The sequence below is a fragment of the Saccopteryx leptura genome, chromosome 5 (genome assembly GCF_036850995.1).
Source record: "Saccopteryx leptura isolate mSacLep1 chromosome 5, mSacLep1_pri_phased_curated, whole genome shotgun sequence".
Lineage (NCBI taxonomy): Eukaryota > Metazoa > Chordata > Mammalia > Chiroptera > Emballonuridae > Saccopteryx > Saccopteryx leptura.
Genome location: NC_089507.1, coordinates 220439245 through 220463539, shown reverse-complemented (window position 1 = coordinate 220463539; position 24295 = coordinate 220439245). Strand labels below are relative to the sequence as shown.

Genomic DNA, 24295 nt, shown 5'->3' with positions numbered 1-24295 from the left:
CTCAGCTCCCTCTCCTGGGAGGGGGAGGCCAGTGGAAGGTCAGCGTCCACCTCCACCCCCTGCCTGTCTCCAGCCGCAAAGAAGAAGCCGTGCACGGGCTGAAATATGCATCACAGCTGATCATCAGCATCGCCCTGGGCCTCCCCATCGCCCTGCCTCGCCAGCCCGGCCAGCCTCCCCGCCACCCTCCCCGCCAGCCTTCTCGCCACCCGCCTGGCCGGCGTTCCTGCCACAGAGGTAGGTGGGGGCCCCTCCAGTGTCCCTGTGCCCTTCCCCTCCTGTCCTGGCCCTCCCCTGCACCAGAACTCAAGGGAGCCCGGCCCCTTTCCCAGGGACCCCCCCTCGGTTCCTGGAGCGACCGACCTTTGACATCCCTGGAGGTCGCCACCAGCTGAACCCCAGTCAGAACGAGGCCGTCCGGGAGGCGCTGAAGAAGCAGTTCACTGTCATCCAGGGCCCGCCGGGTGAGGCCCGTGCCGGGGGAGGGGGCGGGGGAGCTGCGGGAGCCCGGGCTGTCCGGGGGTGTCTGCTCGCCCCTCTCTCCGCCCACCCCTCTCTCCGCCCACCCCTCTCTCCGCCCACCCCTCTCTCCGCCCACCCCTCTCTCCGCCCACCCCCCTCTCCGCTCATCCCCCTCTCTGCCTCTGCTCGCCCCTCTCTCCGCCCACCCCTCTCTCCGCTCACTCCCCTCTCCGCTCATCCCCCTCTCTGCCTCTGCTCGCCCCTCTCTCCGCCCACCCCTCTCTCCGCCCACCCCTCTCTCCGCCCACCCCCCTCTCTCCGCCCACCCCCCTCTCCGCCCACCCCCCTCTCCGCCCACCCCTCTCTCCGCCCACCCCCTCTCTCCGCCCACCCCCCTCTCCGCCCACCCCTCTCTCCGCCCACCCCTCTCTCCGCCCACCCCCCTCCCCCCTCTCCGCCCATCCCTCTCTCCGCCCACCCCCCCTCTCCGCCCATCCCTCTCTCCGCCCACTCCTCTCTCCGCTCACCCCTCTCTGTGCTCACCCCTCTCTGCCCACAGGCACAGGGAAGACGGTGGTGGGTTTCCACATCGTGTTCTGGTTTCACAAGCTGAACGAGGAGCTGGAGCCGGCCAGCAGCCACCCCTGTGAGGAGAAGCCGCTGGGGGGCCCCTGCATCTTGTACTGCGGCCCCTCCAACAAGTCGGTGGATGTCGTGGCAGGTGCATGGGGGTCGGCCACCTGGGGGCCGTGCCCAGGGGTGCCGGGCCAGGGGACAGCCACTCACACCCCGCCCGCCCCCAGGGATGCTTCTGAGCAGGAGGGTCGAGCTGAAGCCCATCCGCGTGTACAGCGAGCAGGCGGAGGCCACCGACTTCCCGATGCCCGGTGTGAGCAGCAGGGGCCTGCCCAGGAGGACCCCTCGGGAGGGGAGGCCCAACCAGACCCTCAGGTGCAGTCTCTCAGCTGTCTGTCTGTATGTGGGTGGGGGTGAGAGGCCTGGGGTCCCCGGGTGGTCCTGCCTGGGGCACGGGGCCATGTGGGGGCTTCATGGAAGTTCCCCCCCACACCCCGACCCCAGGGCCATCACCCTGCACCACCGGATCCGGCAGCCCTCCAATCCCTACGCACCCAACATCAAGGCTTTTGACGCCCGGCTGCAGCAAGGGGAGATCTTCTCCAAAGAGGACCTTTCCGAGTAAGTGGCTGAAGCCACGGGCCATCTCCCGGTGTGGGGGTCCCTGCCTGGGTGACGAGATGGCATCTCCACGCAGATATCGGAAGGTCCTGGGGAAGGCGCGGAAGCATGAGCTGGACCAGCACAGGGTCATTCTGTGCACGTGCTCGTGTGCGGCCTCGACCAGCCTCAAGGGCCTGAACGTTCGGCAGATTCTGGTGGACGAGGCAGGCATGGCCACAGAGCCCGAGACCCTCATCCCCCTGGTGAACTTCTCGCAAACTGAGAAGGTGAGGCAGATGGTGAGCCGGGCGCTCCCCCAACAGGCAGGTGTCGCCGGGGGCCTCACACCTGGGACGCAGGGGCCACGTGGCGGGCCCGTCGAGGTGGGGCGGAGACCTCTGGGTCTCCAGTGTCAGGACCCGGGGACCATGCAGGCCTGTCCCCTGCAGGTGGTTCTGCTCGGAGATCACAAGCAGCTGCGGCCGGTGGTTAAGAATGAGCAGCTGCAGAGCCTGGGTCTGGACCGGTCTCTCTTTGAGCGGTACTACAGGGACGCCTACATGCTGGACACGCAGTACCGCATGGTGAGCTGGTCCAGCTGCCGCGCTTCCGTCCACTCTCTGCCTCCTCTGTCCACCCCGGCCTTCTCCTGGGGCCTGGGGCGGGCGGATGACCGCCTGTCCCTGACTCATGCGTCTCTCCCGGCAGCACGAGGGCATCTGCACCTTCCCTTCCATGGAGTTCTACGAGAGGAAGCTGAAGACATGGCAGGGCCTGAGGCGGCCGCCCAGCGTCCTGGGCCATGCCAACAAGGAGAGCTGCCCTGTCATCTTTGGCTATGTGCAGGGCCAGGAGCAGAGCCTGCTGGTGTCCACAGAGGAAGGGAATGAGAACTCCAAGGCCAACCTGGAGGAGGTGGCAGAGGTGGTGAGTGTCAGTGAGAGTCCCTTTGATGCCCCCTGGTCAGGGAGGGCTTCCTGGAGGAGGAGGCAGAGGAGCTGAGGGAACAGGTAAGACCCCAGTGCCCAAGGTAGGGGAGGCCCCCCGGGGCAGGTTTCACCAGCACTCACTCGTCCCTCAGGTCCGCATCGCCAAACAGCTGACCCTGGACAGGTCAGTGGAGCCCAAGGACATTGCCATCCTCACGCCCTACAACGCACAGGCCGCTGAGATCCGGAGGGGCCTCGTGCAGGCCAGGGTCACGGGAGTGACGGTGTGCTCCATCACCAAGAGCCAGGGTGAGGCTGGAGGCTGGCTCGGGGTGGGGGTGGGGCTCCCGGGTCTGGAACAGGAGGAGGGCAGGCCTCACCCTGTCCCGGTCCCCAGGGAGCGAGTGGCGTTACGTTCTGGTGAGCACTGTCCGCTCCTGCCCCGAGAACGACCTGGATGAGCGGCCGACGAAGAGCTGGCTGAAGAGGTTCCTGGGCTTTGTCGTGGACCCCAACCAAGTGAACGTGGCCATCACCCGGGCCCAGGAGGGGCTCTGCCTTGTCGGTGAGGGCTGCTGGGGTGGGGTGTGGCCGGGCATGGCTGCTGGGGAGGGGGGTGCGGCCTGCACGGGCGGGGCCGGCACTGACTGCCCCTCTTGCAGGAGACCACCTCCTCCTGCGATGCTGCCCGCTGTGGCGTCGGCTGCTGGACTTCTGCGAGGCCCAGCGGAGCCTGGTGCCGGTCGGCCAGGTGCAGGTCCGCAGGAGGCCAGCAGTGTTTTTCTGAAGGGTCCGTCTCTGCCATGCACTGCCCACACACTGCTAGGACGGCCTGAACGAGCCCTGCGCCCTCTTCTGCTGGCTGCCTTGGCCTCCCACCCGGTGGAGCGCCCTGTGCCTTCCGTGGTCATTGCCGGCCACCGCCCGGCCACCCACCCCTGCCTGACTGGGCGGGGGTTTCGGAGGCCGGTTATGGTCATGCATGTTCACCACCTTCTTCTGGAGTCTTGGCTTGTCCCCAGTGGGGAGCACAATCTTAGGGAGAGGGAAGGGTCAGTCCTCACCCTCCCGGTGCCCCTGCTTTTGCTGTCACTGTGGTGACCGGGAACATCTGAGGTGTGGGGCTGGGGGCCTCCGGGCCCGCGTGATACCTTCTGGGTCGTTGGGAAGGTTTAGGGTCAGGAAGGACATCCCAGCTCTGGTCTTTGGATGTCATCCCCGCCACACTGGAGGCTGGCCATGAAGTTAAGCTTTATTTTCCATTTTTAAAGAAACCAAAACCAGTGTCTTTTTTTTTTTTTTTTTTTTTTAAACTGAAATAGGGTCCTCGGCCCAAACTCAGGGCAGAGAGTGGTCCTGGGGAAGCAAGGGGCCTCATCTCTGGCCATGTGTCCTCCGGGGCTGCTGCCCCTCGACCGCCCCTCCTGACCGGTGGGGTCTGCAGTGCCTCCTGCATGCAGGTCAGGGCCTGGGGACAGCCGGCCGGAGGTGCCTTTCTTTTCAGGGCTGAGGACCTTGACCTGCTCCTCAGGGGGCCAATGTCCTGCCGTCTGGTCTCGGGAAGCCTCTCGCCTCCTCCGTAGCTGCCAGGACCTTCCCCACCTGCGGCCGCTCTGACCCTGTTTCTCAGTGCAATTCTCTCCTGTCCCCAGAGGGCGGGGGGGGGGGGGCGCTGCAAAAAATGGCACACCGTTGTTTACGTTGTTTCCGAAGGGACCAGCCCTGCCCGGGGCCTCGCCGCGGGGCCGGGAGTGGGGCGCGGAAGGGAGCGTCTGTCTGTCTGTCTGATCCCCACATTTTCTACAAATCAAATTTCTACATTCCAATTTTGTATCTCTTCTTGGACTTTATTGTATGATAAGACCATTAATTTTATTATAAAATCCACTCTGCTCTCTCACGTCTGGGTGTGTGGAGTTCTGTCCTGGGGCACAGAGGAGGGGCAGCCCCTCCGTGGGTTGTGGCCTGGCCGCTGGGGCAGACGCTGGACGGGCAGCCGGCGGAAGGGCTGCCCCTGTCGCGCGGAGAACACGGCTGCCGCTGAGGGTCAGCTGCCGGGAAACGGGGACCTGGGAGCCGGAGAGGAGGAAGAGGAGGAGGGGTCACTGCCCAGAGCCTTGCCCAGGTGTGCAGGCCTGCCCAGCACGCTGAACTCTGACCCCGGTCTAAGTCCAAAGTCCCCACGGCTGCCAGCGGGTCCTGTGCTGTCCAGGACCTTGGGCATGGCGTGCCTCCTGTGGGCCACCCTGGGCTACTCAGTCCACTTGTGTGTGGCTGAGTCCTGCTGCCTCCCACCCCAACCTGACCCTGTGACATGGCTGCACAGAGGACAGCGCGGCTGGGCCCGGCCTCTCTGAGTGGTGGCAGGGGTAGCAGATGGGTTCGGAGGTCACAGAGAGAGAAAGGGAGATTGCAGGCAGAAGAGGGTCCCCTGTTTTGTTTTGTTTTTTGTATTTTTTCTGAAGTTGGAAACGGGGAGGCAGTCAGACAGACTCCCACATGTGCCCGACCAGGATCCACTCGGCACGCCCACCAGGGGGTGATGCTCTGTCCATCTGGGGCGTCGCTCTGTTGCATCCAGAGCCACTCTAGCGCCTGAGGCAGAGGCCACAGAGCCATCCTCAGAGCCCGGGTCAACTTTGCTCCAATGGAGCCCTGGCTCCACGATTCTCAGAGGATCCGCTGTGCTAGTGACCACAGGGTTACCTGGACTGACAGTCCTTCTCAGCCATGTCCAAGGTAGACAGTGCTGTCCCCCGGAGCTGAACACAGGGGAAGAGAGAGACAGAGAGGAAGGAGAGGGGGAGGGGTGGAGAAGCAGATGGGCGCTTCTCCTGTGTGCCCTGGCCGGGAATCGAACCCGGGACTCCTGCATGCCAGGCTGACGCTCTACCACTGAGCCAACCGGCCAGGACGAAGGTCCCCTGTTTCTGTGTCCCACGGGCTGACCACGAGGCCCGGACTGAGCCCGGTGGGCCCTACCTGAGATAGGTCCACCTACGGCAGCCGTCACAGCTTTGAGAACCTCGATGGTATCTGGTAAACAGGACCTGAACGGAAGATGAGGCGTCCGAGGCAGGGAGTCTGGACCTTAGCACGGAGTGAGGGCTTCCCAGAGGGAAGGGGCATTGAAGCCCCCAGTGCGCGGGGAGAAGCTGACCGGGGACGGGGGGTGCGGGTGTGGGGATGGGTGGGGTAGCCAAGCAGGTGAGCTGGGAGGTGGAGCAGGCACAGGGCCGCGTCTGGGCCATGAGGGCGGCACCCAGAGCCTGAGGCCCCTGGGCAGCTGCCTGGCTGGGCGAGGCCAGGAGGCCAGGCCGCCCACAGGGGACACCAGAACAAGGAAACCCCTGCTGGCCTGCCCATACGTGCCTCCCTGGTGGAGCCCACTCCAGCTGCCCAGCTCGGACCGGTATGTCCAGCACAGACCTCCGTCCCTGTCCCCTAGCTCTGTGTCTGAGGAGCAGACCTGTGCCCTTGGAGCCCTGCAGGACACCCTCAAGAGCGAGCATCCACGGCCACACGAGGCCACGGAGAGGAGGACAGTCTGGCTTGACCCCTGGATGGCATCCTGGAGCACACAGTGGGTCTGGGGCTGGACAGGCGTGGGAGGGGAGCCCCTACCCAGGCGGAATGCCCACCTGTCTAGGAGCAAGCCCCCTGTCCACCGCTGGGTGGCGGGTGCTAGGGTCTTTCTGGCCAAAGGGAAGACAGCACATGACCCCCCCCCTTCACCAAACCACTTTCTCGTCAGTGGGAGAGGAACACCATGTTTCTGGTCATCGACCCTTGCCCACAAGATTCTCAGAGGATCCGCTGTGCCAGTGACCACAGGGTTACCTGGACTGACAGTCCTTCTCAGCCGTGTCCAGGGCAGACAGTGCTGTCCCCTCTGGAGCTGAACACGGCCAAGCCACAAGAGCGGGGGGGCACTGACCTTCACGTCACCATCATCCAGGAGTGAGCGTGTGCACGGGGACACTACTGGTCACCGGGGGGGGGTTCACATGACCACACTGCAGGGCAAGGACAGACTACACGGCAACACCAGGGGGACGGGTGCCCGCATGGGGCTGGACACCAGGAGTTGGGGAGGGGCAGTGAGCTGGACGGAGGGCCCCCCCCAAAGTAGTAGCTACATGCTAGACTGTGTCTGGGGGGGTGCCTCCTGCCTGGGACCCTCACCCACCAAGGGGGTCTGGGCAGGACCTGGGGGTATTGTTCCCCCTTGGGGAGCCCCAGCTTAGGAGGGAGGAACAGATAGATAGCTTGACCCTTTGTTAAGGGTCAGGGCCATAGGCCAGGAGACTCGAGCAGGGCATCCAGCTGGTTATTGTGATGGGGAGGGGCTGGGGCTGAGGTGGCAGGGGCCTGTCAGGAGATGCTGTCACCATCCATCAGGAGGGGCAGCCAGGTGTAGGCTGACACCTCACCAGCCAGGTGTCAGCAACCTTGGGCAGGCGTCACTGTCAAGAAAAGCCCTTGGCCCTGGCTGGTTGGCTCAGCGGTAGAGCGTCGGCCTGGCGTGCGGGGGACCCGGGTTCAATTCCTGGCCAGGGCACATAGGAGAAGCGCCCATTTGCTTCTCCACCCCTCCCCCTCCTTCCTCTCTGTCTCTCTCTCCCCTCCTGCAGCCAAGGCTCCATTGGAGCAAAGATGGCCCGGGAGATGGGGATGGCTCCTTGGCCTCTGCCCCAGGCGCTAGAGTGGCTCTGGTTGCGGCAGAGCGACGCCCCGGAGAGGCAGAGCATCGCCCCCTGGTGGGCAGAGCGTTGCCCCTGGTGGGTGTGCCGGGTGGATCCCGGTCGGGCGCATGTGGGAGTCTGTCTGACTGTCTCTCCCCATTTCCAGCTTCAGAAAAATACAAAAAAAAGAAAAAAAAAGAAAAAGAAAAGCCCTCACTGCTGCTGCCGCCCTTAGAACACGAAGTACTTGGCCTCTCTCATTGTGTGTGTGTGTGTTTATATTCCTTTTTATTAGTGGATAAATATTAGAAAATCATCTCTCGGGAGCCGTGGTCAGGGACGGCACAGCTTGGCCAGCTGGCCGGGGGCGGGCCCGTGGGGGGGCCCCGGCCTGGTCTGGAGGGTGAGGCTGTCCCGCCAGGGCTCGTACACCAGCGTGTAGCTCTCCGCTCGCTTGACCGTGAACTTGTAGACACGGTTGGGCAGCAGGTTGTGGATGTCGAAGGTGCAGGTGGCCACGGGGATGATGCCTCGCTGCAGGTACTCGGGCTGCGTCCGTGGGTCCAGCAGCTTGAAGCGCAGCTCAAACTGCTCGGGCACCGCCGGCTGGATGGTGACGAACCAGCGCAGGGCGACCCAGTCCTGGTGGGCCACCGACTCCTTGCGGTCGAACATGACGGGCATCTTGGTGCTGAGCATGAGCCGAATGTGCGGGATCTTGGTGGCGCCCACGTCCGACACCAGGCGGTGTTTGATGTGCAGCCGCCCCGGCACCATCATGGCCAGGAAGCTGTCCATGACGGCCGACAGGTCCGCCAGCCGCTGCTCCACCAGCGCCCAGCCCGCCAGGAAGGGCCGCGGGTCGGGCAGCTCGAGCAGGGCGTCCAGCTCGGCGCGGCCCCGGTCCAGCTGCTCCAGCAGGTCCCCCAGCAGCAGGAGCTGGATCTTGGTCTGCGCGGTGCCTAACTTCTTCATGCGCTGGAACTTCCAGGGGTCGATGAGCTGGAACATGGTGTTGGGCAGCACCAGCGGGTTCTGGTCGCCCAGGGCCAGGTGCTTGGGGAGGATCTCGATGTGGTAGGAGCACTTCCTCAGCAGCTCCATGCGGGCGTGGTGACGCTTCAGCAGGTGGGCGCTCAGGTCGCTGGTCAGGAACTCGCGCACGGCGTTCCGGCGCGCCATGTAGGTCCTCCAGGCCTCTGGCTCCAGCAGCTGCTGGTCCTCGGCCTCCTCCACCTCCTCCTGGTCCAGGGAGGACTGGGGACTGTCCAGCTTCATCTTGTCTAGGCCCAGGCCTGTCACCTGGAAGCTCATTGTCTGGAGGGAGGGGTGGAGGGTGGGGTGTGAGGGGGAACAGTCAGGCTGGCCTCTGCTGCCTACCCAGGGCTTGCTCAGGGCAGTGTGTGTGTGTGTGTGTGTGTGTGTGTGTGTGTGTGTAGGGGGGTCACTCAGGCCCACTGCCCCTCCAAACAAGCCCTCTATCCTTCCCAGGGGGGAGGACTTTGTGGGGAGCACGGGTGTCTGGACGAGGCTGCCTGGAGGGCCAGGTGGGCAGGCTGCAGAGTCATTAAAAGTAGGCGTGCAGAGGCCAACACTACTGACGGTGGGTTGGGAGGACGCAGAGGAAGGGCTGAGACCAGGGCTGGGCTCCGGGTTCAGAATGACCTGGGCAGAAACCCCAGCCACTGACCAGCTGTGGGGTCTGGTAAAGACCTCGGGTCTTTGTCTGAAACGGTGTCGTGGTGCTTTCGGGGGGCCATTGAGGAGACTCAGTGTGACCCTGTCTGAGCAGCACCAGCCTTCCCTCAGGGGCACAGCTGCCCTGCAGAGACCCTCCGGACCTCACTGCAGGCCCGAGCGGAGGGCCAGGCTCGCCCCGAGGCCGTCCAGTGGATGACCAGGGCCAGCGAGGAGGCAGGGTGGCTCCAGGCCTCACTCTGAGGCCGTCCAGTGGATGACCAGGGCCAGCGAGGAGGCAGGGTGGCTCCAGGCCTCACTCTGAGGCCGTCCAGTGGATGACCAGGGCCAGCGAGGAGGCAGGGTGGCTCCAGGCCTCACGCTGAGGCCCGGCCCTGTTAGCTCCCAGGTACTGCCCCTTCCCCCAGTGTCCTGGGGCCCCCGTGCGCTTCAACGAGCTCCCTGACGACACAGGAGAGCCTCAGAGGTGGTAAGATACTGTCACTCCCTTTGAAAGACGGGGCATTTGAGGTTAAGATGGTTTGCAGCTTGCTCTCAAACCTAGAGTTTGAGGCCAGCCACTGAACCCACAGCCTGATGGTCCTTCTGGGCCACGACCTTCCCCCACCCCACCCCAGACGCCTAGCTCTGCGTGTCCATGCCTCCAGAGCTAGGTACAGCTGTGGGCCTCGGCCACAGGTCCACAAGGACTGTCCTTGCAAGCTGGGGACCCTCGGAGACGGAGCCAGCCTGGCTGGCTGCTGTCCCGGGTCCCAGCCACCCCCAGGGTCTCCTCAGAAGGGCTGAGCACCCCAAAGGTTGGGTAAGTTACAGACCCAGTAGGCTGAGTGACTTGCCCAAGAAACCACGGTTCAATGGCAGGGAAAAGTTGGGGCCAGCTGCCTCCTTCTCCAGAGGTTAGCCCTTGACCTTCCTGGGGCAAAGGAGCCAGACCAGCCCCGGGTCATAGCAGAGAGGATATCTGCGGTGACAGACCAGCCAAGACCAGGACCCCAGAACTTATGGCCTGAGTCTTACTCTGGCCTCTGGAGGGAACCTGTGTCCTTGGATCTGGCTACCGATCAGGGATATTTCCAGTAGCCAACAGTCTCCCAGGCGGAAAACTGCAGATGGGTCGGTGGGAGCTCCGGGGAGGTGTCCCCAGGCTCCGTGGCCCGCCTACCCAGAGGCCCCGCCTTCTCCAGCCCGCCACAGCCTCCTTGCTCCCAGGCCCACCTCCCTGCGACCTCCCCCGACTCCGTCGCCACCCCACGGCCCCTGCACGCCCTCCGCCCCCTTCCCCCACCGGGCCTCACCCAGCCTCTCTGAGCGTCCACCTGCCCGGCCTACCAGAGCGCGCGGAGCCCTGAGGCCGACTGTGCGCGGAGCGGGGGCGTTCAGCTTCGCACCGCGGCGTCCAGGGGGTTGCCATGGGGATCGCGAGCCTTTGTGATGCCGTGCCCCCCCCCCCTCCCGACCCCCAGGAGTGGGGGCGGGGTGAGGCGGAAGCCGAGGGAGAGGCGGGGAGACTCCGCCCGGTCGGGTGCCACGACTTGGGGGACTGCGGGAGGACCGCGCAGGGTGCGCTCTGTGGTCCCAGGACCCCGCCGAAAGGAACCACTGATCTCAGCCGGGTCCTCAGCCCCGGACTGCTCTGGGTCTCGGCTTGGAGGAACTGTCCATGGACTTCGCTCTCTTCCCAGGGACCGACCGGGGAGCCACCGCAGGTGGTCCGACAGCTCGGCTTGCAGGAGGGTCCCACCAGTGGAATAAACGGAGGCCGATGGGACCTCTGGGCGGGGACCCGTCCCTGAGTGGTCTTGCCGGCACCGCGCTCCATCCGCGGGGCTCCTGGTGGGGGGTCCTGCTTCACCTCTGGCTGGGCGCGCTCCGGGGACCCTCCTTCCCCTCGGTGTGGCTGCCCAGAGGCAGGGACCACCTGAACTGGTAGATGAGTGACATGTCACCCTAGTGAAGGGACAGCAGGCGTTCTCTCCCACGCTGTTGCCCCTGACCCTGGTCTGAATAAATGGGTCTCCACATCCCCTCTGAGGTGTTCTCAGCTTCGGAAGCCCCACTTGCAACAGCCAGCTAGCTCAGGACCTCCTGGACTGCCCAGCCAGCCTGGGTCTTCCCCCACAGTTGTCAGTCTGACACCCCAGGGCACCCCTGCCCACCTTGAGGGAGGACTAGGGAGGCAGGGATGCCCATTGCCACCTTTTGTCACCTCTTCTTTGGAGGTCAGTGGTGGGGTCTCTTCCAGGATAGGGTGTCTGTCCCTCAGTCCCCTCCCAGTCTGTTCTGTGGCCAGAGCCCCTCCCATCCACCCCCAGACCTCTGAGTGACCCCACCCTGGGAGGGGTCTTCCCCTGGCTATCTCTGCTCACCAGCCTGCCTTAGGTCCAGGCCTGGGCAGAGGCCCCTGACAGTTAAACCTGGAGAGAATGTGGCTGAGGTCCTGTCTGCCCTCCTCGCTCTGCTCTGAGCTCTAACTCAGCAGAGAGAGCTGCTATTTTTTCGGGATCTGATGGGGCAAGGGCTGGGCTATTTTGAAAGGGAGGGTGTTGTCTGAAGGTTGAGGGGGGAAGAAGACACCCCTCAACTCTGCAGCCCACTCACAGAGAGGGTGGGGTGCACAGTAGTGCTTCCCATGGGGCAGGCCAGGCACGTCCCGGACCTCGGCCATCTGTTTGGGCCCACCCTTTGTGTGTGTGTGTGTGTGTGTGTGTGTGTGTGTGTGTGTGTGTGTGTGACAGAGACAGAGAGAGTCAGAGAGAGGGACAGATAAGGATAGACAGGAAGGGAGAGAGATGAGAAACATCAATTCTTCATTGCGTTTCCTTAATTGTTCATTGATTGTTTTCTCATATGTGCCTTGATGGGAGGGGCTACAGCAGACTGAGTGACCCCTTGCTCGAGCCAGTGACCTTGGGCTCAAGCTGGTGAGCCTTGCTCAAACCAGATGAGCCTGCGCTCAAGCTGGCGACCTTGGGGTCTCGAACCTGGGTCCTCGGCATCCCAGTCCGACGCTCTATCCACTGCACCACCGCCTGGTCAGGCTGGGCCCACCCATTTTTTTTTTTTCTAATATTTTGCAGTTAAACTTTTGAGATAATAGTAGATCATGCCCAGTTGTAAGACAACAGAGGTCTCACGAAGCTTTTGTCCACTTCTTGTAGACACTCTGCATAAAATCACAGCGGGGTAGTGACACTGACGTCCAGAAGCAGGACCCCCCCAGCCTTCCACCCCTAGCCAGCTCTACAGGAGCCCACACTTCCTCTTCTGGCCTCACCCACTTCCCGCCCGTCCCCAAGCTGCCTAAGTCCCAGCAACCACTCATTTCTGTCATTGTTTTCTGTCATCGTGCTGGAGAACCGCGTGTAAGGCAGCCTTCAGTGTGAAGCCCTGAAGACCAGCCCCTCTCTCCCCACATTCCCCAGCCTGCAGGCTGGGTGCATGCAGCCTTAGTCGGTCCTTTCTGAGTGACATTCCAAGGCGTGGTCCCCTCTGTTTCTCTGTCTTTTTTTTTTTTTTACAGAGGCAGAGATAGACAGGGACAGACAGACAGGAAGGGAGAGAGATGAGAAGCATCAATCATCAGTTTCTCGTTGCGTGTTGCGACTTCTTAGTTGTTCATTGATTGCTTTCTCACATGTGCCTTGACCACGGGCCTTCAGCAGACCGAGTGACCCCTTGCTGGAGCCAGCGACCTTGGGTCTAAGCTGGTGAGCTCTTTGCTCAAGCCAGATGAGCCCACGCTCAAGCTGGCGACCTCAGGATCTCGAACCTGGGTCCTTCCGCATCCCAGTCCGACGCTCTATCCACTGCGCCACCACCTGGTCAGGCTGTTTCTCTGTCTTGTTTCACTGCCTACAGCCTCCCGCCCCCAGGTTGTGCTGCCTTCAGCAGAGCCATCCTGGACCCAGAGGGCAGTGAGCCCTGGGGGAGGGGAGTGCCCCTGAGCACAGACACCCCCATAGTGTGCCATCCACACACATGAATCCAACCTCAGCCTGAATGCCGGAAGGCCTGGTCTCAGACCTCACTGTGCAGCTGTGAGCTCAGTGTTCTTACAGATGGGGAAACAGAGGCACGGAGAGATCAGCCCCTTGCCTTTGGCTCCTGAGTCTGAGAGCAGGATTTGAACCCTGTCCTCTGCCCACATCCAGAGCTGGGGGGGCCTCCGCCTCACTCACGTCCATCTACACGCTCCAGCCCCACCCAGCACTGTCCCTAGTGATGGAGGACGGCAGAGTCATGGGGGGAACTTCCTTGTGTAGGCCCCTGCGGCCGGGCTGCACTGCGCTTGACCGGCCATGAGTGGGGTGCTACCTGCAGAGCCCTCTGACCTGGACTGAGAAATAGGGGTCTCCCTCGGACCCTCTATCAGCATTACCTGGAGACAATGGAGACAGGCCACAGTTCTTTGCAAGCTGGGGGAGTCCCCACTTCCCAACGCAGGTTCCTGCTACAAAAGTGTCCCTGCTCTGACCCCGAGAAGGGATGGACAGACCTGGTTTCCTCACCTGTAGGAGGAGGAAGACCTGAGGCCACCATGGGGGTATTTATCTGAGGCCTGGAGACTGGGAGTGGGGGCCAGACCAGAGGACAAAGGAGGGCTCCCCCTGCCTGCCCCCCACAGCAGAAAGAATGTGCTGAGGCCGGGCCCTGCGACTCAGGGGGATGGGGAGTCTCCAGAAGGAATGTGCCCAGTGTTCTGAGTGCCTGACCCCACCCAGCAGGGTCAGAATGAGTGAGGCCCTCCCTCAGGCTGAGGGGTCCTCCTGCGGCCAGCAGCATGGGTCAGGGGCACGGCTTCCTAGGGGGAGGAGCCGGGGATCTATTCTAGATGGAGGAAAACCTGAGTCCAAAACCCACACTTGCTCTGGGAGGAGCCGGTGGTGGGTGGGGCCTGCAGGCCCTTCCAGGCCTCCCTTAATTCTGTATTTGTGAATATCTTCCTCTCAACGCCCCCCCCCCCCAGCCCACACACAGGCTGAGTCTCAGCTGCACGGAGCCGCCCCTGGGGAGGGGCCTGTGCCTCCTTTAGTTCACGGGGTGGCGGTCACACTGCAGTTTGCTAACAGCACACGTTGCTCCCCAGGTGTGGGGTAGGGAGCTCCCCACCCCACACCTGGGCTCCGGGGTGCAGTTCAGGTTCAGGGAAGACCCTCTGCCGCCTCTCTGGGGCCCGTGGGTGGACAATCGTCGCACATGTTTGTTGTGCCCACCCACCACAGAGAGGGAATGTCTGGGTGTAGCTGGAGTTTGGGGTGTGGAAGGAAGGTCTCAAGTCATCAGAAGAGGGATGAGGCTTTGGTGACGAACCCGGTGCCGAAAGGGCGCGGCTGGGGGCAGACACCCTGGGAGAAAGAGCAGGGGTGGGGTGGGGGATCCCAGCCACTCCCAGACTCCCCCGCAGGGACCCCATTCCAGAGCCTGGCTGGCTGCGGTTTGCTCTCCGCACTTAGTTCAGAAACACAGGCGGACCTGAGCAGTGGTCAGTTTGCTTTAGTGTGCTCAAGGGGCTGGCCCTGCATGGGTGGGCTCCTATCCCGGGCAGAGCAGCACCGCTCCCTTCTGCCTGGGCTTGGGGGAGGGCCCAGGTGAGGAGGAAGGGGGCGGTCCGCCCAAGACCCCACCCCTGCCCCGCCCCAGGGACTCCTGCCCCGCCCTCGGGACGCCTGCCCTAGCCCCAAGTGGCTCTGAGCTCTTGGGGCCAAGGTCTGCCCACAAGATGTCCTAGAGGTCGAGAAGAGGAGCAGCTGTCACCTGGCCTGGGGGGGGCTAGAGGGCCACCTGCCCCCCAACATAGTCTGAACACCAGCCCAGAGACCAGCCCGGGGTTCTGCACGCCTGGTCCTGCCTGCGGCGGCTCTCTGCAGTGACCTGGCACCCCCACCTCGCGCCAGGCCAGGCGCACGCAGCGAGGCTCCCGACGCTGCCTTGCGGCCCCACCGGCCCTTCCAGTTTCTCCCTCGTCGGAAGTCCCCTCCCTTGCAGGGCCCTGGACGCCCCGCAGCATGGAGTCCTTCCTCAGGAAGCGTCTGGCCTTCTTGTCCTTCGTCTGGGACAAGATCTGGCCGGCGGGTGCCTTGGCCCACCGCATGGCCTGCTTCCCGGACCCCGGCGCGGACGCCGAGGCGCAGCCCCGCGCCGCTGCACCCCACAGCCCCCCGGCGCGCGGGCAGCTCTTCAGGGCGCTGTGCGACTTCACAGCGCGGTGTGCGGACGAGCTCAGTGTCAGCCGCGGGGACAGGCTCTATGCCCTCAAGGAAGAGGGTGACTACATCTTTGCTCGCAGGCTCTCTGGCCAGCCCAGCATGGGGCTCGTGCCCATCGCCTGTGTGGCCGAGGCCACCCCTGAGACGCTCTCAGAACAACTGTGAGTACCACCTGCTCGGGGCGTCAGGGGTGAGCGAACAAGTGCAGGGGTGGCCACTGCGGGAAGGTTGGGTGTTCACGTATCAGTGGCAGGGCTCCTTAGAGCCCCGTCGTGGTACCACGGTCAGCACACACAGCCTGGGGCGCGGCCCAGCAGCAGGTTGTCTGCGTGGTGTGTATGCCTGTCCCTCCCTGGCAGGTCACATTGGGACTCTGTCCGACCGGCTGGCCACAAGCCTTCTTGCTCCCACAAAGGGACTCAGCCTAGATAGAGCCTTCTCGGGGTCCCTCATTCCACAAGGCTGGGCGAGCGGTCACCGCGCAGAGGGCAGAGCGAGGGTCTAGGGTGTAGTTCAAGTGAGACAGACACAGCTCTGCCCTCTTGGTGAGGACACCAGATGTGCCCTGAGGGGTGAGGTGGTGACGGGGGGGGGTTACAGCTGGGTCAGAGAGGTGCCTTCACCTGCCCCTCTCACCTGTCCACATTCAAGAGCCCCCCTTCACCTGCTCTGGGCCGGGTATGGGTCAGTCATGATCCTGGCCTTTGGTATTGCTCCCCAAGAAGCTTGTTTTGAGTGGACACAGGGAGGGGAACCATCTATCTCCCCCCGTAGGGCAGGGGCAGTCTGCAGACGGGAGTTAGCTGCATTGGCATCTGGCTGTGTGTACACCTGTCTGTCATCACGGAAGGGAGAAGACAGAGGGTGGAGGTTCTCCCGGTGGCCTCCTCAGAGGAGGTGACCTCTCTGAACTCCAGCTCCAGGTCCACGAGACCAGGTAGCCTCCTGACACAGCCGTTTGCCCGCTCAGAGCAGGGCCCCGTCCCAGGGCGGTTGACCCAGCTTTCCCCTGAATGCAGCGGGTCAGCTGGCTGTGGCGGCCATCGCAGTCCCTGATGTCTAACTGGATGGTCATCAGCTAGAGGACACTCGGGGGTGACCTCCTCTCATCCCCGGTGTGCACGGGGGTGGCCTGCTGGGTGGGTGAGAGCAGGCAGCAGAGACCAGCCTCACTTTCCTGCCAAGCTGCCCACTGTGCTGCACAGACCTCACCGACCCGCCCCCAGACCTCACCCTGACCTGCCCCCAGACCTCACCCTGACCCGCCCCCAGACCTCACCCTGACCCGCCCCCAGACCTCACCCGTCCTGCTCCCAGCTGGGCCAGGCCTGAGCCTTGGACGTGTCCTTGGGGGATCAGCATTGGGTCCCCACCTCCCTCGGGCCCCCTTCCAGACTCCTGGGGGGTTTGCAGATGTGGAGGTGGGTCACAGGAAGGTGCCTTCTAGCCCCCACCCCACGCCTGGGACCAAGCAGCCGCTCTGATGGGGAGGGGCCCACAGTCACCCCAGGAGTGGAGAACAGAGCAGAGCCTCTCCTGGAGCAGGCTGGCAGGGGTGGGGCAGGGGCTGCCAAGAGGAAGAGCTAATGACTGTTTGCCCGGGCTGGAGATGAAAGGGCTCACCGCACGCACAGGGTCATTAGCCTCAGACACCTGTCCCTGGGCCGGACTGGCTGGGTGGGTCAGCCCTTCAACCCCCACGGTGAGGCCGCGCCGCTCCTGAGCTGCTGAAGCCCCTACGGTCCTATCTCACCCACAGTCCCCGTCTCCAGGGGGGACCCAGAGAGCATCCCTGCAGCCCAGGGTGTGCACCGGGCCTCAGCTCGCATCCCAGGCCCTGGGGCTCCAGGGGGCGGGGGCGGGGGGACCGAGTGGGGAAGCCTCTGGTTCTCCCTGTTCCCCACGAGCCTGCTGTCCTGGGAAGGCTCGCTGTAGCCGCCTCACACCTGAGATGCTCTCCCTGTTCCCCACGAGCCTGCTGTCCTGGGAAGGCTCGCTGTAGCCGCCTCACACCTGAGATGCTCTCCCTGTTCCCCACGAGCCTGCTGTCCTGGGAAGGCTCGCTGTGGCCCCTGCTGTCCTGGGAAGGCTCGCTGTGGCCCCTGCTGTCCTGGGAAGGCTCGCTGTAGCCCCTGCTGTCCTGGGAAGGCTCGCTGTGGCCCCTGCTGTCCTGGGAAGGCTCGCTGTGGCCCCTGCTGTCCTGGGAAGGCTCTCTGTGGCCCCTGCTGTCCTGGGAAGGCTCGCTGTGGCCCCTGCTGTCCTGGGAAGGCTCTCTGTGGCCCCTGCTGTCCTGGGAAGGCTCGCTGTGGCCCCTGCTGTCCTGGGAAGGCTTGCTGTAGCCGCCTCACACCTGAGATGCTCTCCCTGTTCCCCACGAGCCTGCTGTCCTGGGAAGGTTCGCTGTAGCCCCTGCTGTCCTGGGAAGGCTCGCTGTAGCCCCTGCTGTCCTGGGAAGGCTCGCTGTAGCCCCTGCTGTCCTGGGAAGGCTCGCTGTGGCCCCTGCTGTCCTGGGAAGGCTCGCTGTGGCCCCTGCTGTCCTGGGAAGGCTCGCTGTGGCCCCTGCTGTCCTGGGAAGGCTCTCTGTGGCCCCTGCTGTCCTGGGAAGGCTCGCTGTGGCCCCTGCTGTCCTGGGAAGGTTCGCTGTGGCCCCTGCTGTCCTGGGAAGGCTCGCTGTGGCCCCTGCTGTCCTGGGAAGGCTCGCTGTAGCCGCCTCACACCTGAGATGCTCTCCCTGTTCCCCACGAGCCTGCTGTCCTGGGAAGGTTCGCTGTAGCCCCTGCTGTCCTGGGAAGGCTCGCTGTAGCCCCTGCTGTCCTGGGAAGGCTCGCTGTAGCCCCTGCTGTCCTGGGAAGGCTCGCTGTAGCCCCTGCTGTCCTGAGAAGGCTCGCTGTGGCCCCTGCTGTCCTGGGAAGGCTCGCTGTGGCCCCTGCTGTCCTGGGAAGGTTTGCTGTGGCCCCTGCTGTCCTGGGAAGGCTCTCTGTGGCCCCTGCTGTCCTGGGAAGGCTCTCTGTGGCCCCTGCTGTCCTGGGAAGGCTCGCTGTGGCCCCTGCTGTCCTGGGAAGGCTCGCTGTAGCCCCTGCTGTCCTGGGAAGGTTCGCTGTAGCCCCTGCTGTCCTGGGAAGGCTCGCTGTAGCCCCTGCTGTCCTGGGAAGGCTCCCTGTAGCCGCCTCACGCCTGCGATGCTCTCCCTGGCAGCCCAAGGCCCCGGGGTGGGTTAGAGGGGAGCCCGGCAGGCTCAGGGCTGTACCTCCCGCTGCCCAATCAGTGTGGCCCTGAGCTTGCTGCTCCACCAGGTATCGTCTCTGGGACCCACGTAGGGTCCACGGGTGCTCGACCCCGCCCCCCGCCCTGTCTGCTGATTCTGTCTCCCCGCATTCCCCAGGCCTCTGCCCCTCCACCCGCCAGCACCTCACCTCTCTGTCTTGACTTCCTTCTGTCCAGCTCAGCCCAGCCTCAGCGCTCTGGCCGTGGTGGGTCCCGGCCCCCTGCTCACTGCTCCCCAGGGTGGGTGTAAGTGCCGCTGCCCCCTCCTGCAGGCCCTGCCTTCACCCCCGGCTCCAGCAGGACCCGCCTGCACCCGCTCCCCTCTTTATGGGACATGCCCTCCTTGTGTTTGACTCTTTGTGAGTCATGCGTTGCCCCCCCCCCCAGGTAGTCTGAGAGCCAGGTTCCTGTGCTGTCCCTCAGGGTGGATGAGGGGCTGTTCTCACAGGACTGTCCCTGTCCCTGAGTATCTGTGGCTCCTCTGAGCATCTGCAGCTCCTCTTGGGGGCAGGCCTCTTGTCACTGGGTCCCTAGATGTTCCAGGTATGAGGAGGCTTCAGGGAGGAAGCTAACTCGGGTGAGAGGTTCCCCTACCTGGGCCTTGGGGAACAGACGCAGGGGACGGGTTGGGGTCAGTGGCCGCACCTGGCCTGACTCAAGGGGAGTGCTCGTCCAGATGAAGTATCTGACGGGGGAGCCCCAGGCGAGCCTGCCCGACCCCACACTCAGGTGTGTGGGTTCCCGGAGTGTCTGGAAATCCCACACAGAGTAAGGAGTCGGCACCTGGGACCCCTGCCACCCTGGTGCTTGGGGTGGCCTCCACGGTGGCATCTCTGTATGAGCAGAGGGTCTGGGGCTTGGGCCGGCCTGTGCTGGGCAGGGCTCCTCAGGGGTGGACGCTCAATGCTTTGAGCCTCCCTCTACCCCCAGTCTCTGCTAACCACCTGCCCAGCCAGTCTCAGGCCTCTTGCTCTAGTCTAGGGCCTCCCTGTCCGCTCCAAGGTGCAGGCTGCTTCTTATACCCGCCTGTGACCTCCTGAGGCATGTGGGCCATGCCCAGCCAGGCGGCATCCACGGTTCCTCCAGGCCACACCTGCAGCCCAGCCCACACACCCGGGCATCCTCAGGGCTCCTTGGTTCCCGGTGGGCCCCCATCCCTCACAGGGGCTTAGCTGTCTTGAGTTTGCCAGGTTCAGTCTGTGGCCAGGCTAACTGTTAGCCTGTGGCCTGGGCTGATGGTCATTTTATGAGCAGGAACTACTGGAGAGCCTGTGGCTAAGATGAGTGGACGGTTTCACCTGACGCAGGTCACTGCTGGTGGCTGTCAGCTGCACGCCATCCCAAGCGGCCCTCCTGTCCCGTCCCCAACAACTCTGGAGGCCGAGTGCTGGGGGCTGGGGCTGGGGGCACAGGGTGGGCAGGCGGGGCCTCTGACCAGCGTGAGGCAGGGGTCCCTAGGGCTGGGTTTGCCTGGTGACCACTGTGCCCGCCCTTTGCAGCTGGTACTTCGGTGGTATCGGCCGCACCCAGGCCCAGCAGCTGCTCCTGTCCCCGGCCAACGCACCAGGGGCCTTCCTCATCCGGCCCAGCGAGAGCAGCCGGGGAGACTATTCGCTGTCAGGTACAAGGGTCGCCCCTGCGGTGCCCTGGGCAGCCCCGCCGGGCCAGAACACTCGTGACCTCGGGGTCCGTCCTCCAGCCCAGCACCACCCTGGGCCTGACCGCGCCTGCTGCTCTCTCCTGGTGTGTCTGTCCTCACTCACCCCTGAGCTCCTCTGCTCATCCTGCCCCTCCCCTCCCACACCTCGCAGACTCACACCAGCACCCCTTGAGCCCACTCTGCTCCGCACACACGCCAGCAAGAGCCCCACGCCAGCCCCCGTCCACTGCTCTGGCCTGTAGCCACCCATGCTCTCTCCTCCTCAGCTCCGGGGAAGGTAGTGGTGGACTCCTGGCTCAGGTGGTGGAGGGTCAGGGCACAGCCGCTATCTCTGCCCCCTTCCAGTCCGGGTCCAGGCCAAAGTCCGCCACTACCGCATATCCACGGCGGCCGACGGCAGCGTCTACTTGCAGAAGGGCCGTCTCTTCCCCAGCCTGGAGGAGCTGCTCACCTACTACAAGGCCAACTGGAAGCTGACCCAGAACCCGCTGCTGCAGCCCTGTGTGTCCCAGGTGGGCCTGTCCCCACCCCACGGCCGGCGGGGGCCCTGGCTGGGCCTCAGACAGTGCGGGGCGGGGAGGGGGGGGCATAACCTCCACAATCTGGTGGGGGCCCCGCCCCAGGGCTGGGTGGGTTTTCCCGAGAGCCCTGGGTGAGGGAGGCCAAGCCCTGCAGGGCAGCCGTGAGGGAAGGCAGGGGCGAGTTTGGGGTGCATCTGGGGAAGGCGCCGGAAGCAGCCCCCAGGCCCGGGGGCGGGGGAGGGGTGTGGGAGGAGGTGCTGACCCGAAGAGCCACACCTGGGCTGGAGCCGGGGTCCTCCGCCGCCATCCCAGAATGAGGGGCCCGGACCTCGACCCAGTTCCTCTGTCCGCATAATGACAGCCTCTCCGGGCAGTAATGAGTGTGTGTGGACCAACACGTCCCCTCCAGCAAAAGCACCACTTAGGTCCGGAAGCAGTCGCAGCCCAGCCGGGGCAGGTCAGCTCCTGGCAGGGCCAACACTGAGCCTGCGTTGGGCACAGACGCAGAGGCCTGGCCCGGAGAAACTGCCACTGTGCCCTGGGCGCAGGCTGAGGCACTGAATGTCGCCCCCACAGGAGCCCCCCCAGCAGGACGAGTGGGAACGACCTCGCTCCGAGTTCGCCCTGCGGAGGAAGCTGGGCGCGGGCTACTTCGGGGAGGTGTGGGAAGGCCTGTGGCTGGGGGCTGTGCCCGTGGCCGTCAAGGTCATCAAATCAGGTGGGTGAGGACCCGCCCCCTCCCCAACCTCCCCGCCCCCCCCACGGGGGACCCGCCCCCGCCCCCTCTCCCCGCCCCCCCCCCACGGGGACCCGCCCCCGCCCCAACCTCCCCGCCCCCCCACGGGGGACCCGCCCCCGCCCCACCTCCCCGCCCCCCCCCACAGGGACCCGCCCCCCAACCTCCCCGCCCCCCCACGGGGGACCCGCCCCCTCTCCCCGCCCCCCCATGGGGGACCCGCCCCCACCCCAACCTCCCCGCCCCCCCACGGGGACCCGCCCCCGCCCCCACCTCCCCGCCCCCGCCCCCACGGGGGACCCGCCCCCACCTCCCCACCCCCCCACGGGGGACCAGCCCCAACCTCCCCACCCCCCCACGGGGGACCAGCCCCAACCTCCCCGCCCCCCCCAGGGGGACCCGCCCCCTTCCCAACCTCCCCGCCCCCCCACGGGGGACCCGCCCCAACCTCCCCGCCCCCCCACGGGGGACCCGCCCCCGCCCCCATCTCCCCGCCCCCCCACGGGGGACCCGCCCCAACCTCCCCGCCCCCCCACGGGGGAGGGGCGTGGGTGGGTCCCGGAGCTGCACCCTCTCCCGCAGCCGACATGAAGCTCGCGGACCTCGCCAAGGAGATCCAGACGCTCAAGAGCCTGCGGCACGCACGGCTAATCCAGCTGCACGCGGTGTGCTCCGCCGGGGAGCCCGTGTACATCGTCACCGAGCTCATGCGCAAGGGCAGCCTGCAGGCCTTCCTGGGCAGTGAGTGCGCCCTGCTGCTGCCCGCCCTGCGGACAGTGACCCCTGCCCCCTCCTGGCCCGGACTGGGACGGGCTCCAGGCCTTGCTGTTGGAGGCTGGATCTTCCGAGGCCCAGAAGGCCATGCCGGGCTCTGGCCGACAGCAGGTTCCAGGTCCCTGGTCTGGGCCGGGCCTGGGGCCTTGTGTGTGTGTGGGGGGGGGGGCACAGTCAGAGCACTGGGTTCCAGGCGGGGTGAGTGTAGGTGGGGGCGGCGGTCAGTGTCACCAGCCCCCGAACAAGGTCTTCAGCCCGTGGGGGGTGGGGGTCCTTTCCCCACTTTGGCCTTCCTCTGTCCCTGTTGGGGACTCAGACCAGGTTGCCAAGGAGCAGCCCACCCCGAGCGGTCACTGTGGCCGCACAGGGGCCCACGCTGTCTCCGACGCGGAAACGGAGGCACAGAGGGTAGTGACCTGGGGAGGAGTGTCCCCCGTGACTCTCTGCTGCCCCACAGGCCCCGAGGGCAGTGTCCTGAGCCCGCCGGTCCTGCTGGGCTTCGCCTGCCAGGTGGCGGAGGGCATGAGCTACCTGGAGGAGCGACGCATCGTCCACCGGGACCTGGCCGCCAGGAACGTGCTGGTGGGAGAGGACCTGGCCTGCAAGGTGGCCGACTTCGGCCTGGCCCGGCTGCTCAAGGTGAGTGTGGACTGGGGCTCCTGTCCCCGCGGGGCGGTGGAGTGGGTGGGCGGGGAGGGCACCACTTGGCCCACCCCCACCACACGGTGTCCCCTCACCAGGATGACGTCTACTCCCCGAGCAGCGGCTCCAAGATCCCCGTCAAGTGGACGGCGCCTGAGGCCGCCAACTACCATGTGTACTCCCAGAAGTCGGACGTCTGGTCCTTCGGGGTGTTGCTCTACGAGGTGTTCACCTACGGCCAGTGTCCCTACGAAGGTGGGCCGCCCGGCAGCCCGCGGGAGGGGCACACCCTGCCCAGTGCGTCCTGCGCCCCAGAGAGGGAGGGGCACCAGGGTGGGGCAAGGGCAGGGGGGAGGGACCCACATGACCCCGCCTCCCCAGGAATGAGCAACCAGGAGACGCTGCAGCAGATCGCCAGGGGGTACCGGCTGCCGCGACCAGCGGCCTGCCCCGCTGAGGCCTACGTGCTCATGCTGGCGTGCTGGAAGGGCATCCCCGAGGAGCGGCCGGCTTTCGCCGCGCTGCAGGAGAAGCTGGACACCATCCACAAGTACCTGCAGCCCACCCTCACGTGACCCGGGCACCGGACCCTCAGGCTGCTGGCCGCTCTCCCCCCCGCAGGGCCTCTGCTCCGGACGATGTTCGCCTCAACACAGACGGGGCGATGGACGGCCAGCCTGCGGAGCTCTGGCCAAGTTGTCTCACTTGCTGACGCACACACGCGTGTGCACACAGGCTGACGCACGCAGACACCCGCTCAGAGAGGAGAGGTCCCGGCGGGGATGGAACTCACGAGGAAGGTCCGGGTGGAGCCCGTGTGTGCTCCCACCTCAGGGAGACTGGGTGGAGAAGTCCTGAGCCCTGCTAAAGTAACTCCTCCCGCTGGGCATGCTGCCTCGGGGTGGGGCCCTAACTCCTTCCCAGGGTCAAGAGCGGCTGGTGCAGCTTCCCAGTTTTCTCCAAAGTCCTGCCAGGGCCTTGTTGAAGGGGCTGGTGTGGGGGGGCTCCCAGGCCTGGGCACAGCCACTGCCTCCCTCCCACGAGCACGTCGCTGCCTGCGTGCCGACCCTGTGCGTGCAGGGAGGCGGCGCTCAATAAATACGTGTGGACTACGTCAAACACACGCACAGACATGTGTCATGTGTGGGCTTCGGCCCCCGACGGGAGCAGGAGCTGAGCTGATGGCAGGTCCACCAGCCAGTTCATTGTGGTAGAGGGACAGCTGGCTCCCGGGGGCCCAGACCCCCACCCTAGGGCAACTTGGTGCCCAGAGCAGGGGGCCCGGAAAAAGACGGCCCCCTGCGGGCGCGGCATGAACAGTCCTTTCTGTCTCCCTGGTTTGGGGTCGCGGGGGGCGGGAGGGAGGCTGGGTCAGGGCCCGGGGAGGTCAGGCCGATGGCGGGGTGGCTGTTTTGGGGGCGGATGGCTCGTGGTCAGAGAGGTCCCCAGCACCTCTGCCTCGGTGGTGCAGGGTCTGGTGCCAGCATGGCTGTCCAGGCAGGTGGGCTGGCGGGTGGGTGCCCTGGGAGGCGGTCCCTG

The 24295-nt window shown here is 65.2% G+C and overlaps 3 protein-coding genes across 4 annotated transcripts in view; 2 read left to right on the top strand and 1 right to left on the bottom strand.

Annotated features, from left to right (window-relative positions):
• Positions 1–4470, top strand: part of HELZ2 (helicase with zinc finger 2) — a 29434-nt gene extending 24964 nt beyond the window's left edge. For both annotated transcript variants that reach the window (XM_066384429.1, XM_066384428.1), the window contains exons 10-20: positions 74–237; positions 333–464; positions 1022–1183; positions 1266–1413; positions 1543–1659; positions 1736–1928; positions 2091–2225; positions 2350–2568; positions 2723–2879; positions 2968–3135; positions 3233–4470. In XM_066384429.1, coding sequence (XP_066240526.1) covers positions 74–237; positions 333–464; positions 1022–1183; positions 1266–1413; positions 1543–1659; positions 1736–1928; positions 2091–2225; positions 2350–2568; positions 2723–2879; positions 2968–3135; positions 3233–3357 — 1720 coding nt within the window. In that variant the 3' untranslated portion in view covers positions 3358–4470. The remainder of the gene's footprint in view (positions 1–73; positions 238–332; positions 465–1021; positions 1184–1265; positions 1414–1542; positions 1660–1735; positions 1929–2090; positions 2226–2349; positions 2569–2722; positions 2880–2967; positions 3136–3232) is intronic.
• Positions 4471–7588: 3118 nt separating this feature from the next.
• FNDC11 (fibronectin type III domain containing 11) lies at positions 7589–8569 on the bottom strand. Its single transcript, XM_066386371.1, has one exon. It carries the CDS (start codon positions 8567–8569, stop codon positions 7589–7591), a length of 981 nt encoding a protein of 326 aa, XP_066242468.1.
• A 6084-nt stretch (positions 8570–14653) lies between these two features.
• On the top strand, positions 14654–23880 carry SRMS (src-related kinase lacking C-terminal regulatory tyrosine and N-terminal myristylation sites). The gene is made up of 8 exons (XM_066384412.1): positions 14654–15320; positions 19923–20044; positions 20429–20595; positions 21181–21322; positions 21923–22081; positions 22572–22753; positions 22855–23011; positions 23138–23880. Exons 1-8 carry the CDS (start codon positions 14959–14961, stop codon positions 23329–23331), a joined length of 1485 nt encoding a protein of 494 aa, XP_066240509.1. The 5' UTR covers positions 14654–14958; the 3' UTR covers positions 23332–23880.
• The last annotated feature ends 415 nt before the right edge of the window (positions 23881–24295 follow it).